The 14,898-nt window shown below is 44.9% G+C and overlaps 2 protein-coding genes across 2 annotated transcripts in view; both read right to left on the reverse strand.

Moving 5' to 3' along the window:
* Nucleotides 1-102: 102 nt before the first annotated feature.
* Nucleotides 103-10,907, reverse strand: csf1ra (colony stimulating factor 1 receptor, a). Its single transcript, XM_080007788.1, has 21 exons — nt 10,822-10,907; nt 8,570-8,860; nt 7,946-8,233; nt 7,659-7,795; nt 7,399-7,564; nt 7,091-7,292; nt 6,654-6,769; nt 6,373-6,484; nt 5,819-6,018; nt 5,606-5,697; nt 5,347-5,473; nt 3,273-3,377; nt 2,941-3,051; nt 2,698-2,866; nt 2,528-2,613; nt 2,308-2,411; nt 2,074-2,196; nt 1,836-1,947; nt 1,640-1,739; nt 829-940; nt 103-621 (listed from the first exon to the last, which is right to left on the reverse strand). Exons 1-21 carry the CDS (start codon nt 10,883-10,885, stop codon nt 481-483), a joined length of 2,958 nt encoding a protein of 985 aa, XP_079863914.1. The 5' UTR covers nt 10,886-10,907; the 3' UTR covers nt 103-480.
* Nucleotides 10,908-12,355: 1,448 nt separating this feature from the next.
* Nucleotides 12,356-14,898, reverse strand: part of pdgfrb (platelet-derived growth factor receptor, beta polypeptide) — a 30,846-nt gene continuing 28,303 nt past the window's right edge. Inside the window, exons 22-23 of the mRNA XM_080007981.1 lie at nt 14,472-14,803; nt 12,356-13,886 (exon numbers count right to left, since the gene is read on the reverse strand). Of these exons, the coding sequence (XP_079864107.1) occupies nt 13,733-13,886; nt 14,472-14,803 (486 nt within the window). The 3' untranslated portion in view covers nt 12,356-13,732. The remainder of the gene's footprint in view (nt 13,887-14,471; nt 14,804-14,898) is intronic.

Here is a 14,898-nt window from a genome sequence, read left to right on the forward strand (position 1 = left end):
ACCATAATTTCCGTAACCGTAATTCCAAATAAGAATATGTTTACAGCATATAATGAACAATTTTAGGAGACCGAGATTCTCCTGCGTTTCTTTTTCAAAATTCTTTGGCTTGGTTAAAAATGTTAAGTCGATATACGCTTAAAAAGTCAGAGGCTTGAGTTTGTATGGTACTGTCTGTGTACAGCTCCGGTCACGTGCATCATACACCAACATGTTTTCACCTTTGGGGTCAAAGGTCGACCCCGTCTCGCCCCGTAGCCGACGGTCATATGCTCGATGCGGCTGCCTCTGAGTCTGGAGGACTAAAAGAGGGAGGAAGAGATTTGGGGGGATAGTGTCAGACGTGTTTCCCCACTCCGCGTCCAGCTGCTCTCGTGACCTCCGGTGTCGGGGTGGGGTTGGGGGGGAAAGATGGTGGCGAAAGGGAAGCAGAGGGTTTCCAGGGGTCGCGATTAATCCTCCATTGGACCCGGTATCCCTTTAACAGAACTGGTAGTTGTTGGTCTTCATCAGCGGCCGCTCCTCCTCCTCGTGGTCACAAGATTGGTCACAGGGGCCGTTACAGCACTTTGGCCCGTCACACTCCTTGTCCATCAGAGGCTTGACATTCTGGTACATCAGCTGCTCAGAGGGGTCACTCGGCTCGTCAATAAACACTACACACTCAACGGCATTTGTGTAACTCTATGTCTGATAATGAGAATGAGATATATTTTGAGAATGTGATATTGTATTATCATTACTATTTTCTTCCCCTGCTTCCTTTATTCTAGTGAAGCCATAACAATATATTGATCCCAGTTTGCCCATTCTTCTCCCAAATCTCACCTGCTCCTGGTTGGGTTGTTCCCCCAGTAGCCTCTCGATCATCTGACTGATTTTGCTGAACATCGGCCGCTCTGTGGGCTGCAGATTCCAACACATCTTCATGATCATGTACCTGAGCCATCGTAAAAGTGTCAGTATGACAGAATGGGATCCCAGTCTCAAATGCTCATAATAATGTGCGCTTTATTAATCCTTGTGGGATTAACAAAATCCACAGAGTACCAAAACCCAAACTAGGATAAATCATTTTTTTTCCACGTGATCATACTGAGAGATGAACCAGGTTATTGTGGAAGAGTAAATGGGAGAACAATTTTACAATAAAGAGACTTCTTAAGGCTGCAGCGTGGTCCGGAGAGAAGACCCATGGATGAAAAACAACATTTAATAAAAATCAGTTTGTTCCGGTCTCATCTGGGCTGTGAAATAGCAGTTTCAACGCCCTTGGTTTTCGAGATCATGTGGCTAAGTGGCAGAACGGAGGCCTGACTCATTTACTACACCAGAGAACAAAAGGCTATTAGGCCATGAGTCAGAGTCCTGTCGTCTCTGCAGTTCGCTTATTTCGGATAGTGGGGCCAGACCAACACAGCGAATAAACCCCTTCCACAGATAGAGGAGCTAATACAAATGCTGGGAAAAACATCATCTTTACATAGCCCTTCTCAAAGCCGGACGACGAGACGATTTGACTTTGAATGGACAAAAAGGACTCCTTGTTCTGGGTGTAAACACTTTCAATCAGATGTTTTGTTTTGGCGTCTTCTTGACCAAGGTTTGACTGGCTTTAAGCACTCTACTGGGAACTTACATTTCGGGAGGGGCAAAGTCTGGCCGGAACATCTGGTAACCGCACTTCACCATCTTGTAGAACCGAGAGTCCACTGCCATGCTGGGGTAGGGACTCTTACCTGGTCAAAGGAATGGAAATTGAGCTCTAAACTCATCTAAGGAAACAAAAGTCTTTTTTTTTTGGGTGGATGGTCAGTGTGAATGTTCTCACTGACCGAGAGAGAAGATCTCCCAGAGGAGGATCCCGTAGGACCAGACGTCGCTCTGCACAGTGTAGACACAGTCAAAGATGCTTTCCGGGGCCATCCACTTCACCGGCAGACGAGCCTAGAGTCAAACAGGCCCAATTACTCCTATATCTGTGCTGGGAGGTGCTTTTTTACAGGGAAAAAATAAACTACTGTATGCGGTATTGTCCTAAGCCATTAATGATCAGATCTTACATTGACGTACATTTCCTTTTACCACATAGTTGGAGTCGTTCATGATGTCTCGGGCCAGGCCAAAGTCACAGATCTTGGCTATACGATGATCAGTCAGGAGCACATTCCTCGCAGCCACGTCTCTATGAATGCACTGAAGACAGACAGGCGTGTGTGGTTTCAAATCAACGGCGTTCCTTTGCCAGCAGCTTGGCCGATCCAAAATGACATATCCAAAATGTGTCCAGAACACTCACAAACTCACATTTTTGGCCGCCAGGAAATCGAGTCCCTGAGCTACCTGAAAGGAAAACCTCATCAGATCTTCCATCTCCAGCGGCCACTCACTCCTCTCCTCCGACACAAAGTCTGCACACATAATATAACCATTCATAGTGATTACTCATCAAGGATAACAGCACATAATATGGAGGCTAGTGACCTAATGTCCTTGAGACTATAATATTTAGACAAAGACATTAAACCTTGTGAGGATTTGACCAGATTCAGCTGCTGGCTCGGCCTCATCTCCAGGTAGCTCCCCGACGACACGCTGGAGATCCCACTGTCACTGTGTGTTTAGAAAGATACGTTGATATGCAGATGTATGTAGACATTGTGGTCCATGTCATTATTATCACCTTCGCTGCCATACCTTCGAATGAAATGCTTCTGGGCACAGATGTTCTTGTAGTCACCGCCGGCTTCCTCAACCTCAACCCCGGGGATGCTCATGGCGAAATTCAGGAAGGTCTCAGCCTTCTGTCGGAGAAAGTTGAGCAGGTCGCCATGGCTGCAATACTCCGTGATCACCAGCACTGGCCCTGATGGAGGAAGAGTCAGAGTCAGAGTCTGTATTTACGACTCATAAAGGAAATTTGAAAGAATATTGTCTGACCTCCGTAGGTGCAGGCTCCCAGTAGGTTGACGATGTTCTTGTGCTGTCCCAGGTGACTGAGGATCTTCAGCTCGGACATCAGAGCCTCCCTCTCGTCCGAGTGGGCGCTGGCTGCAGAAACACACAGTCCAAATCTAAGAAACCTATTTGAAGCTTTTATGATTCCAATACGAGGCCTATTCCTATCCCACCCCCGACATCACATGCAACAGGAGAACTAAGACGGATCTTTTTTATCCAATTGACTTTGATGTCTGCGTCAGTCACTTAATCTGTACACTGTAAACAAAGAGCTCCCTTTTTTAAATAGTTAAGTTGTGTAATCATCTAACCTTTCAGCATTTTCACAGCCACTCGCATCACATAATCGTCCTTTCCCAGTCCGTAGGCCGTGGCTTCCACAACCTTCCCGAAAGCTCCGGCACCCAAGATCTTCCCTGGAGGTAGAGACAAACATGAATAATTGATATTGTAAAATGATGTGTGGGGTGTGGGGGGTGGTGTGGTTTGAGCACCCACACCTGTCTTGGGTCTAGGTAAGTTAGGTAATAAGGCCCGAGATCAGTGTGGCTGTATGCCTGTTGCTCCTCTGCTGTGTGTGTGTGTGTGTGTGTGGGGGGGTCTACCTGTTGCTCGTCGATTGCTCTAATGTGCAACAGGTATACAGCCACCCCGATTCTAGGCCCAATTACCTAGAACCAAGACAGGTGTGGCTGCTTAAACCACACCACCCCCACACCACAATGTTTAAGACGACGGGCAACCAAATTACTCAAAATGAAATAAATTCAAATCAATAATTAAATATGAAATTTAATTAAATGTACCATTGTATTTTGGAATATTCCAAGGAAACATTGCAATTATTCCGATTACTGCTGCTTTTATTATGAAAAAGCTCATTGTGAATATTGAGCGTACCGAGATATTTTGGAAACATATTATTGCGAAATTAAGCATGATCTTGGCAGGTTAAGTTAAATTAGGGCAGATTTGGAAAACAGTGGCATAGATGGAAGACATCGGCCATTGAGAGGGGGGAACTTTGAGGTCTACACTGCTGGGGACTTCCCTTCTGCCTCTCCAAGATGTCGGTAAAGGAGCTGGAAGAGGAGCTTAAGGGTCTCAAGGAGAGGTTGGTGAAAGAAAAGGCTGAGATGGACAGGTTGAAGGAGCAAAATGAGGCTACTATAGCACAACAGTATCGACACCTGCAGTATCGACCTGGGAAGCGGAACAGGAATGCAGATGGACTGTCGAGGCAGCATACTCAAACCACGCAGTCATTGGAGTGTCCCCGGGTTGTGCAATCGGCTGAGGAAGTCCGAACCTCTGTCTGTAGGAGTCTGGCACAGTAAGCTGGCCTCTGTGAATAAGTTAGGTGCTTCTTCAAGCTTCCCAATGTATGTACTCATGTGACTTCTTAGGGGCCGAGCAACAGGTGGACTCGGTCAGCAAGTCTTTCCTGGAGTACTGGGGTCAGAGACCGGATCGGGCAGAAAAAGCAGGAGAAGACTGTAGGACATTAGAACTACTGTAACAGTGAGACGTCAGTGTCTGGACAACCAAACGGGGTCAGATAAAACAGGTGTGTCCTTCACAGTCTACAGAGGGAGGTCCTTAACCGGATGCATAATGGCCAGGGTTACCAGGGAGTTGAGAGGACTTTCCAGTTAATAAGGGGCGGATGTTATTGGCCAGGAATGTATCAGGATATTGAACAATACTGCAAACAGTGTGTGCGTTGTATTGTGGCCAAGGCTACTTTGCCCAGAGTGGTCACAGAGTGGGGGAGCTTGTTGGCTTCGAGGCCGTTAAAGTGGTAGCCATCAATTATATCCAGAGATGGCCCACCAGACAGTTCCCACCAGACATCAAAAGGCAGTGACTGTTGCAAGAGCACTGGTAAAAAAATGGGGTCCCACAGCGAATCCACTCCGATCAGGTCAGATGCTTTGAAGCAGACATAATCAAGAATCTGTGTTTATGGGATCAAGTGAAGTCGCACTACCCCTCACCATCCACAGGGTACCGGAAAGTGGGAGAGGTTCAATAGGGCCCTCCACGATCTATTGCTTTCCCCCAGGAAAGAAGAGGAGGTTGGCAGCTCACAAAAAACTAACTGAGTTGTTGAGTTCTTATTTCACAGTTTTTGTTTTAGCAGGCCTATCAGAGACCCAAATGTATGTGCACAAGCACTGAAAAAGTGAGTTTTTCATACTAGGTCCCCTCTAATAATTTCATTTTGAGTTATTTGGTGATCCGTATAAAGCAAACTGTATAAGATATATATTTATTGTAAAATTTTCAGGAACCAATTTATAATCAGAATAATTTCCTTGTTGTCCTTAAACAGGTAATTCAGCCTAAATGAGCCTTTCGGTGCTACGCTGCCATGCTACACACCTAGCTTAAGCTTGTCGCGGGGAAACTCCCACTTCTCGTTGTAATGCAGCTGAGTGGGGTCAATAAAGGTGTAGTTGTTACCATCTCTGGCCTCAATGATCTTCCACCTGATCTCATATCTCGGTTTCTGAAATTAAAGAAGACATCAGTAATGAAGGACGTCAATAATGAACGACCTCAAAATCTAGATATAAAATTATCGGCATATCCTCCATTAACAAAAAGGTCCAGGTTTTAGGTGTGTGGCGACACCCCCTACCTGCTTATATTTGTAGAGTAGGAAGACCAGTAGCACCAGCAGGATGGCAAGGATGCCTGCCGCTCCGGTGAGGGTGGAGGTGAAGAGCTTATCTAATCAATCATAGAGAATCATATCTTGAGCCGTGACAGTAATTCCAAATAAGCCCCCTCATGTGAATACTTTGTTCATATTTTCCTCTGTAGTTTTTGAACCCATACTTCCAGTGCTCACCAGAAACTTCCATTGCCAAAGTGTCACTGCTGACCCCGACAACGTTGAAGGCCACGCACTCCACGGTCATCCTTCGGTTGGAGAGTCCCACGGTGAGAACGCTCTCCACCTCCACCGCGCCATACTCCTCCCTCTGGACCTCTACCGTAGGGGCCTGCAGGGGAACCGGCATCTGCATCCCTGTAGTGTTCTCGTTGCACCTGACCCCATCGGAAACACCCCAACTGATCATCAGATCTCACCTCACTGCTCCGGTTGTTTGATCGATATGTTACCGGTATCCGATTTCAGTATCGTGTTGAATCTTGAGTCTTGAATCTAGAAACAACTTTTAAACACTTTCAAAAGTGACTCAAAGAAGTTTATTAGATGCCTCCAATGGAGGTAGATCTGCTTGAATTCAATCATTAGATCTCTTTGTCACTCCAAACCGTTGCCGTTTGGGATCACGATCAGACCAGTTCTTAGTATTGGGCAATACCAAAATGTAGGGATTCAGAATCAGTGTTTTAAGTCAAAAAGGCATCTTATCTCTATTACAGATTGACACTCACGTGGGCCGTATTCCAAAACACTGGTACCAGATGATTCTCGGGGCGGGGTAGCCGTATGAGGTGCAGGTGAGGGTGGTGACGTTCTCCCATCGCACCACAGCCACAGGTCTTTCTGAAGGAAAAATAAAAGGGGAGGTCTCTAACCAAACATACCCGGAGCAAATGGCCATATAGTTCCTTTCTGAAATGACTACATTAGTTATGCATTCATAAGTTGTCACCCATGAGGAGCCATGCATTGATTTGAACTTCCGGACTCCCAGGCTTCCTGCTTTACTTACGGTACATTTGGACTTGGAATGTGATGGATGCATTGGCCAAGTCGCTTCTGGCGTGGAAGGTGTACTGGCCTTGCTCCTGGGCGTTCATTCTCTTTAGCTGGAGAGTGGCATGGTATCTATAGGGGTGGGAGTGGTGGGGATATAGAAAAATTTGAAAAAGAGGAATATCTGCGTTGACTAATCCGGTCTAGCAGTACAAGTACAGACAGTCCCAATGCGTCATCGGCGGCAGCTGGATCCAAATTTAAAACAAAAGACCCTTCTTCCCTAAAACAGAGGTTTCACAACTTGAGGATATCTAATGAACTAATAAACAAATTGAGTTTGTAGTGTCTCATGTATGTCGTGTGGTTGATACAGGATACAAAAGCACACCTTTGGAATTTAAACATTACTACAAACCCAGTGAGGAAAATAAGGCTCTTGGTGTTGTGCACCTGTTGTTGTATCTGATGAACTTCTGTTCCTGGGTGGAGGTGTTGGGGGATGTGGGTGTGTCCCACCCCTGCTCCGTGATGTGGGGGTATGCCTCGATGAACACGCTCAGCTGCAGGTCCTCTCCCTCATTCACCTCCACGGAGAGACCCTGATGGGCGAGCCTGGGGGAGAGCTGGGGGGACAATCTGATGTAGGGTTTGTCTATTGTGGAAAGAGGGGAGATGTTTGCCATCAGTTTTGTTCAGTTCAATGAATGAGTATGGTTTAGGCCTTATGAATTTGGGCTGGGGACTTCCCAACAACTTACCTACCACCAGCAGGTACGTCGTCGAGCTGTTGACTCCAGCTTCGTTCGTGCCGATGCAGGAAATGTTCCCCGTGTCGGCTAAGTCCACGTAGGGAACGGTCAGAATGCTCACAATATCCAGACGATTTTCTCCGCTGGAGCGGACGTCCTCCTCAACGGTCGACCTCTGTACGGGATTAAGAAAGAGAGAAAAAGAAAATGATCCAAAAAATATAATGGTTCTCATTGCATAGTACAGCTACGGATTCCCTTCTACTGACCATTGTGCTGGTATATTTCCAAGTAACGTTGTAGTTGAAGTTGGGATTGTGTGTGGTGCAACGGATTTTGAGTTCCTCCCCCACGATACGGACATATTCGTCTTTCTCCAAAAAGACATATGGTGGGAACCGAAGCTCTGGGCGAAAAGGAAAATGATAGATGTGTTTGAGTGTCGAGTAGAACGTCAGCTGATGAACAATCTTGACCATGCGGCAGATCCATACAACGTGGCCTTAGATCTCATCCTTGGACAAGGGTATCTACAGCAGTAAAAGTTTGCTCTCACTCTGGATGACGTTGATGGAGAAGGCTTTGGAGACCTTCTCTACGCCTTTGACCATGGCCGTGCAGACGTAGTCGGCGTTGAAACTTGGGTGGAGGCTGTGAATGAGGATCCCTCTGTGTGGGTAGACGGTGAAGTTCATCCCCGGGGGCAACGAGGTGCCGTTGTCCATGCGGAGCCGCAGGTTGGTGGCTGTCGGGTCCGTGAGCAGGCAGGGCAGGAGGTAGTCCTCGCCTTCCTTCCGGACCACGCGAAGGGACGTGCTGCTGGTCCAGAACAGACGGTTTGGATCTGGGGAGCAAAAACATGGATGGAGGATGTGAAAGATTAGGTAAAAACAAAATATATATATAACAGAACAGAGAAGAAAACTTAATGGCAGAAAAGGCTTGAAGGGCACTGATGAACTCAATGGATTATTTTGGACTGTCTTGACAATAGAACTTTTTTAATACCAGTGACCAGGAAAAGAACACAAAAATATTATTGATTCCACCAATCTTTGACTTGACAGTTACTTTTTGTTTTGATCCTAAAACATGAATTGCCCACAGCGGAATGCACCGCACCACTAAGGAGCAGGCCCTAATGGTCTGCGCAAACCTAACGTAACTCAAACAAACTCACCTTTCACGTAGACGTGCACTGTGGAGGCCAGCCCGCGTAACCTTAGCAGCCCGGAGGTGTAGAAACACTTGTAAGTGCCAGTGAATTCCGCCGAGGGGTGTTCCACTTTGAAGGTGCGGACGTTGCCACTGCCCTTGGAAACAAAGCGCCTGTGCTTGGGCAGTCTCGTCTGCCAGTTGACCGAGCCGTCTCCCTCGCACCTCAACACCAGCGGGGTGCCAGGCACCACCACAACCTCAGAGCCCACCACAAGCATGGAGTTGAACTTGATCACAGGACGCCTCCATTCTGCTAAACGACAGTCAACGCAAGCGTGCATGTAAATGTTTGGCAGTTTGATGCAGGACTGACGTCACCCGTAGCCAGTGCTATCTACATCATAATGTCAGCAATGGCGAGTTAAGGGTTTGCTACTGTAGGTGACTTTTAGAGAACGTCTTTATGCTAATGTCAGATCATGCATAGCTACTGTAGGACTGGACTGAAAAGGCAGAGAAGAACAGAGCACAGCACAGCGCTACTCCCTGTTACTGATCATTCCTGGTTTCATTTCTACATTTTTTTTTTTTTCAATCACAAAGTGTAGCCGTGCAAAGTTCCCAAACACCTTCCTTCTGCATGAGGTCTGAGCTATTGCACACATTGGAGTTTGATGATTTATTGATTTCATGATTTATGGCTACTTAAGCGACAAGCAAGGCCCTGGGCATATGTCATATAACATCATATAATACCCTTTCCCTCTGAGGGAAGGATAAATATATACCAGTTGTGATGTAGGAAGATCACTGTTTTATCTTTAGAAAAAAAAACCTGCTGAGATGAACGCCAGGCTGAAGAAGCATTCCCCACTTTGGGGCAAATTGATTTGGTTGGGATGTTTTATGACGTATAAATTAAATGATAAAGTGAAAAGATTCAGCGATTTGCCAAATTAAGCACCTAAAATATATTTTTTATTATGGTTTTCGTGACTAAGTATGCAGTGGTCTTTTTGCAGCCGTAATCTACAACTACCAAACAGCTTATATCATCATCGGATGCTTTGTCCACACTGTTCTTCGAGTTGAATCACAGTTGTTACTGTGCTGATATCAAAGACTATTAACTTTCTCAGAGAACCAGCTGTGATATCATTTTTTAGCAGAACTGAAATTCAAATGTTCAGCAGTTTTCCTTTTTTTGTCGCTGCTAAAATGACCTAGAGAAAGCCCATCGCAACCCCAGTCGGGGTTTCGGTTCTACCACCCCATCCAGCCACTACAATTACTGTAAAACAAACGCAGTTCTACATTTGTGCTGACTTGAGTCATTTCCTGCAAGTTTCCAACATGACCCTGTTGTTTAATGAGCGTGTCGAATTGACCAGAGAGCAAAGCTAATTAACTTGATCCATTATTGGGCCACACAACAGACACCTTTATGTTCTCCTACAAGCGATGTGAAATCGCAAATTGATTCCAGAACTGGTACCACAAATAAAAGGAACATGCTCAGGAAGAAGAAGAAGACGGAAAAAAAAAAAAGAATCACAAGAATGACCACAAAAAAAAACAACTCATGATGCGGCATCGTACTTGGACGAATAGCGGATACAGTAAGGTGTCAGATATCAAACTGAATGTCAATTAAAAGTGATTAAAAGTCATTGTCATATGTCATATGCAGTGTTTAAAAAAAAAAGTGTTTAAAAAACAACAAATAAACAAGTAAAAACAGTAAAAGCTGATGGCAATTGAAATAAGAATAGAATAGAATATCTCTTTATTGTCATTGTACAAGTAGGATACAATGACAAATGTCCTCTGCATTTGACCCATCCTATACATAGGAACAGTGGGTAGCTGCAGTGGAACGCCCGGGGCCAACTCCAGCTCATTGCCAGTGCCTAGGTCAGAGGCATCGACAGGAGTATTAACCCCTCACATACATATCTTTATAATTACACGAGATATAATTAAATACAGATATAATTATAATTATCATTATATTATAATTATATTATTATGTATTATAATAATATAATATATTTCAAACCCACATATAATGCCAGTACCATCAGTGCAACAGTTAAATGATTATGTTGATTGATATATATATATGTATACAGACTGTACTATATTTTATATACAGTACTCTGTATTTCTGTCTATAATACATACATCTTTTTATATACAGATATACTGTATCTGCAGGTGCTGTTCAAAACAGATGATACACGCATCGAGTCTCATTCCAAAACCCCATCTCACCTCCGTAGACTCTCGGGGCCGCCAGCAGTGCCCCCAGAAGCAGCAGAGCGGTGTCGGACGGCATCCCGGCTCAGCTCTCCCTCTCGATCTGCAAAACCTAAATTGTGACCCGCCGTGCGCTACAAAAGCCTGTGAAGATGAGAAATGAGGAATGACGCCCGGGGAGTTATGTGCTGATCACTCACACTCATACTCACAATCACACTCACACCCTCCTCATGTGTGCTCTTCCCCATGAGGAGGAGGAGGAGGAGGAGGAGGAGGAGGAGGGTCAGGGACCTTACAGGGCATGTCAGATGGGCTAAGCTGGTCTTTGCTTGTAAAAAAATAATAAAAAATACAACAACAATGGCGTCCCTGTCACACCGCGTGGAAGCAGGGAAAACAGCAACAACCCCGGTCCGCCGGGTTTTTTGGGGAGGGCTCCTTGGCGGCCTGAACCCTTCAATCGATTGATCGGTTAATCAATCACTCAATCAATCAATCAATCAATCAATCGAGGGTATCGAAGTATCGAGGGCACAAACCCTGCAGAGCCTTCAGAGCCTACTGGAGGTGGGATCATGACCTTCCCAAGCGTGTGCGAGATCATTCAAAGTGGTACTGTTCCAAAAGAAAAATATTGGAAGTATTGGAAACTACTAGGAGGAGGGGTGAGGGGAGGGGGTCGAGGGGACGAGGGGGGTTGTGTGTGTGTGTGTGGGGGGGGGGTGTTATATCACGCTCTGCCAGCTGATGAGCCATCCGATGTGCCCCAGAAACGGACCCATTCTTCCCGGCAGCCACGGAGGGGAGACTAATCACTGGTGATTTGCCGCCGAATCAACAAACAGCACCATGCTTGTGAGCCGGACGGGGCAGGGGCCGTTAGGAGGCGCGGGGGGGTGGGGAGCGGGTGAATGGGTCCTTAGAGCATCAATGGGGGTGCGGGGGGGGATGCATTTCACATGGAAGATGGAAGATTTTCAAAAAAAAAAAGATCTCAAAGTGGAATGTGGAATAAGTTTCACTTTCAAAACTCTTTAAAAGTCTATACTCTACTGTATACTCTGTACTGTATGTCTTCATCTCCTCTGATTTTGATCCATAATCAATGAACATTAAGGTTTCTAGGTTTCTATCCAGCCAGGAGCTGGATAACTACTGCTTTTTGTTGTGGTTTTATTCATACTATATACAGTATACTACGTACATTTATATTTTTCTGGACATAAGATAGATATTTTGTTGTGTCTGTGCCTTGTGACTGTAAATTTGTAAATCTATCTTTGGAAAAATATTTTTGGAAAAACATATTTAGGTCAATCATATTGTGTGGTTATCAGTTTTTTTTATGACTTATTGAATTAAGCGGATGAGTGGATTGTCTCATTGATCGTCCACAAACTTCCTCAAGCGCAAACGCATCTAAAATATTATTAAATTCAATAATTAAATTCTAAACACCAATAGGATTTAAGCTGACAGTGAATGATTGAATGATTTGAACCATGCCACTCCGATGACAAAAAAGTAACAATAATCAAGTCCAAAGTCACGTTTTGATAGTAAAACTTTATTGCCCCTTTTTCAAACAACAATTTCCAAACACTGCATATAAAAAATAAATTTGTAAACGTTTACGGGAGGCCTTTGGTATCGTAGCTTGTAACAGAGTCGTAAAGGTTCTGCATTTTGAACTGAGTGAAACATACCAATGGGGGAATGTGTACGTGTGTGTGTGTGTGTGTGTGTGTGTGTGTGTGTGTGTGTGTGTGTACTTGTGTGTGTGTGTGTGTGTATGTGTGTGTGTGTGTGTGTGTGTGTGTGTGTGTGTGTGTGTGTGTGTGTGTGTGTGAACCTAAATAACTGACAGTGTTTCTACACGTGCCCTCATACTCTTGCTCAACAAGCCGCAATACAAGGCAAAAAAAAAGGCATTCCAAGCCAAAGGATGCAGGAACAAGGTTTTCGGTACATATTGTTAAAGGCAGTGGTCGGCTGAATTTTTCATATTTTCATATTTTCATATTTCACAGAGTTAAAAGGCATGGATTCGCCATGGCAACGCAAAAAAAAAGTCGATAGCTCACCATATATCCTTTCTTCTCTTCAGTATACAATGTACCTTTTTATTCCTTTATTGTGAATATACATGTTTCATAACTCTAATAAAGTGCAAATAGATACAGGACGATGAAAAAAAGAATTAAAAAACTGTCTGCGCGGTCAAATGTACTTGAACTCCTAAAACAACTTGATGGGTGGAACTCGAAAGAACACACGATCCCATGCGTAAAACAGTGCATCAAAAACATAGTACCACGGAGTAAAGTTAAAAATAAGAAAAACAGCTCTAACTTTCGAGAGAGAAAATATTTGATCACCGGTTTGAGAGTGAAAAGATACGCGGTTATTGCAGAAATGAAGATAAAGTATGATAAAAGTCAAATTATCCAAAAAAATAAATCAGCGATAAACATAGAGTAAAATATAAGCATATAAGCAATTAGAAGTCACAGATGCACTGGGCATCTAAACCAATAGCAATGAATGTTTTGTCGATATTTGTGTGAGTGTGAGGTCTGTACCATATTAAAATAAGCTATTCACAAAAGTTTGCAATACATAACCTAAGCAATAAACACATATTTGATTATTTATATTGTGACGTGTCATTGGAAATAACTATGATAACTGAAACAAAAAAAAACTATAACAAAAAAACAACAAACAAAAGGAGTGCTTAGTGAGAGTATAAGAAGTCACTGAGTTGCCCAATTAAGAGCTCATACTTACTTAGGTTTTGCTACATTATCTGTTTTAAAATTTCATTCCCATGCCAGGAATATTAACGCGCTGTTCAGTCCCGGAAAAAGGGATTTCTACATCTTTCTATGTCTTTCTACGTCCTCCCCTCAGGTTGGGTCAGCTACAGGAAGCTGTCCTCCACCTCCGGGGTCCCACCGCAGCCCAGCAGAGCGTCGCTCTCGCTGGCCTCCAGACGATCCTCCTCAGGGAGGGTCTCGGCCGTGTCCTGGGACAACGAGTCGGCCTCCTCCTCCTCCTCCTCCAGAGCCAGGGAGCTGGGGGCGGATGGGGAGGGGGAAAAAAAAGGGAAAACACGTTCTCAAGAAACCTCGGACTTGGACATTTGGAAATGAATGGGAACTCACCGAAAGACTCACAGAATGCTTTCGATATTATGCTTATGCTTTGACTATCTATCGACTATATATCCTTAATCCTTACCTCAAACTTATTTTACACCTATAATTCATGAAGTCTTACACTTACCTTGAAATTTGACACAGAAAACTGCTCATAAATACATCTACGTGTTACAGGCTATAAATGCTGTTTTTCCCCAATTCCACTAGGGGGCGCTGTGAATGATAGTTTTTTAAAAAAAGTTTTGACTCAAACGACCATGTTACTTGGCTGTGGTTTAAACACGGTCCTCATGGACGCTGATGTAAGTAACCACGGTAACATAACACAGCTCAACTCAACATCTGGCTGAGTGGGCGTCCAGCAGGGGAGGAAAAAGATTTATTTTTATTTATTTTTTTATAGCGAACACATTGCACTGATCTTCCCTGCAGCTGCATAATTTTGCCTTTCCCGTCTGTGTTGTCTTGTGGGTTCAGTCTAGATTTGACCGTATCTACCTGGCGGCGCTCTCCGATGGCACTCTGACGTCCGCCTCGCCTCTCCTCTCCTGGGGCTTGGGGTCCGGGATGGGGATGATGTACTCGTTGTAGGAGGTCAGGGCCTCCTCTTGGTCGGTGGCAGGGTGCGGGCTGTAGGGGTCCGGGGGCGTGGAGGAGGAGGAGGAGGAGGAGGAGGAGGAGGAGGAGGAGGAGGAGGAAGAGGTGGGCCTTTGGGCGGAGGCGTTGAGGGCCGGGTTGACGATGGGGAAAGGGGAGGACATCCTGGGCTTGGTGCGGGCCACCGCCGGGTGGTCGCTCTTCAGGAAGCTGTCGTTCACCTGGCTGTATCTCTGTCATCAGGAGCGAGTGGAGAGAACCAATCAATAACCATTGTTATTACTCCACTCTAGGGAATACTCAATTCTGATTGGTCAATAGCGGATAT

The sequence above is a fragment of the Zeus faber genome, assembly GCF_960531495.2.
Source record: "Zeus faber genome assembly, chromosome: 10".
Taxonomy (NCBI): domain Eukaryota; kingdom Metazoa; phylum Chordata; class Actinopteri; order Zeiformes; family Zeidae; genus Zeus; species Zeus faber.

What these genes read in the sequence shown, in the direction of transcription:
- csf1ra (XM_080007788.1), bottom strand. Translation starts at nt 10,885, where the DNA reads ATGCCGTCCGACACCGCTCTGCTGCTTCTGGGGGCACTGCTGGCGGCC. An exon ending in GGCTGTGAAAATGCTGAAAG is followed by an intron (nt 3,052 to 3,272) that starts GTTAGATGATTA and finishes GTGTTTCTGCAG; the next exon opens with CCAGCGCCCACTCGGACGAG. An exon ending in CAGAAGCATTTCATTCGAAG is followed by an intron (nt 2,614 to 2,697) that starts GTATGGCAGCGA and finishes CTAAACACACAG; the next exon opens with TGACAGTGGGATCTCCAGCG.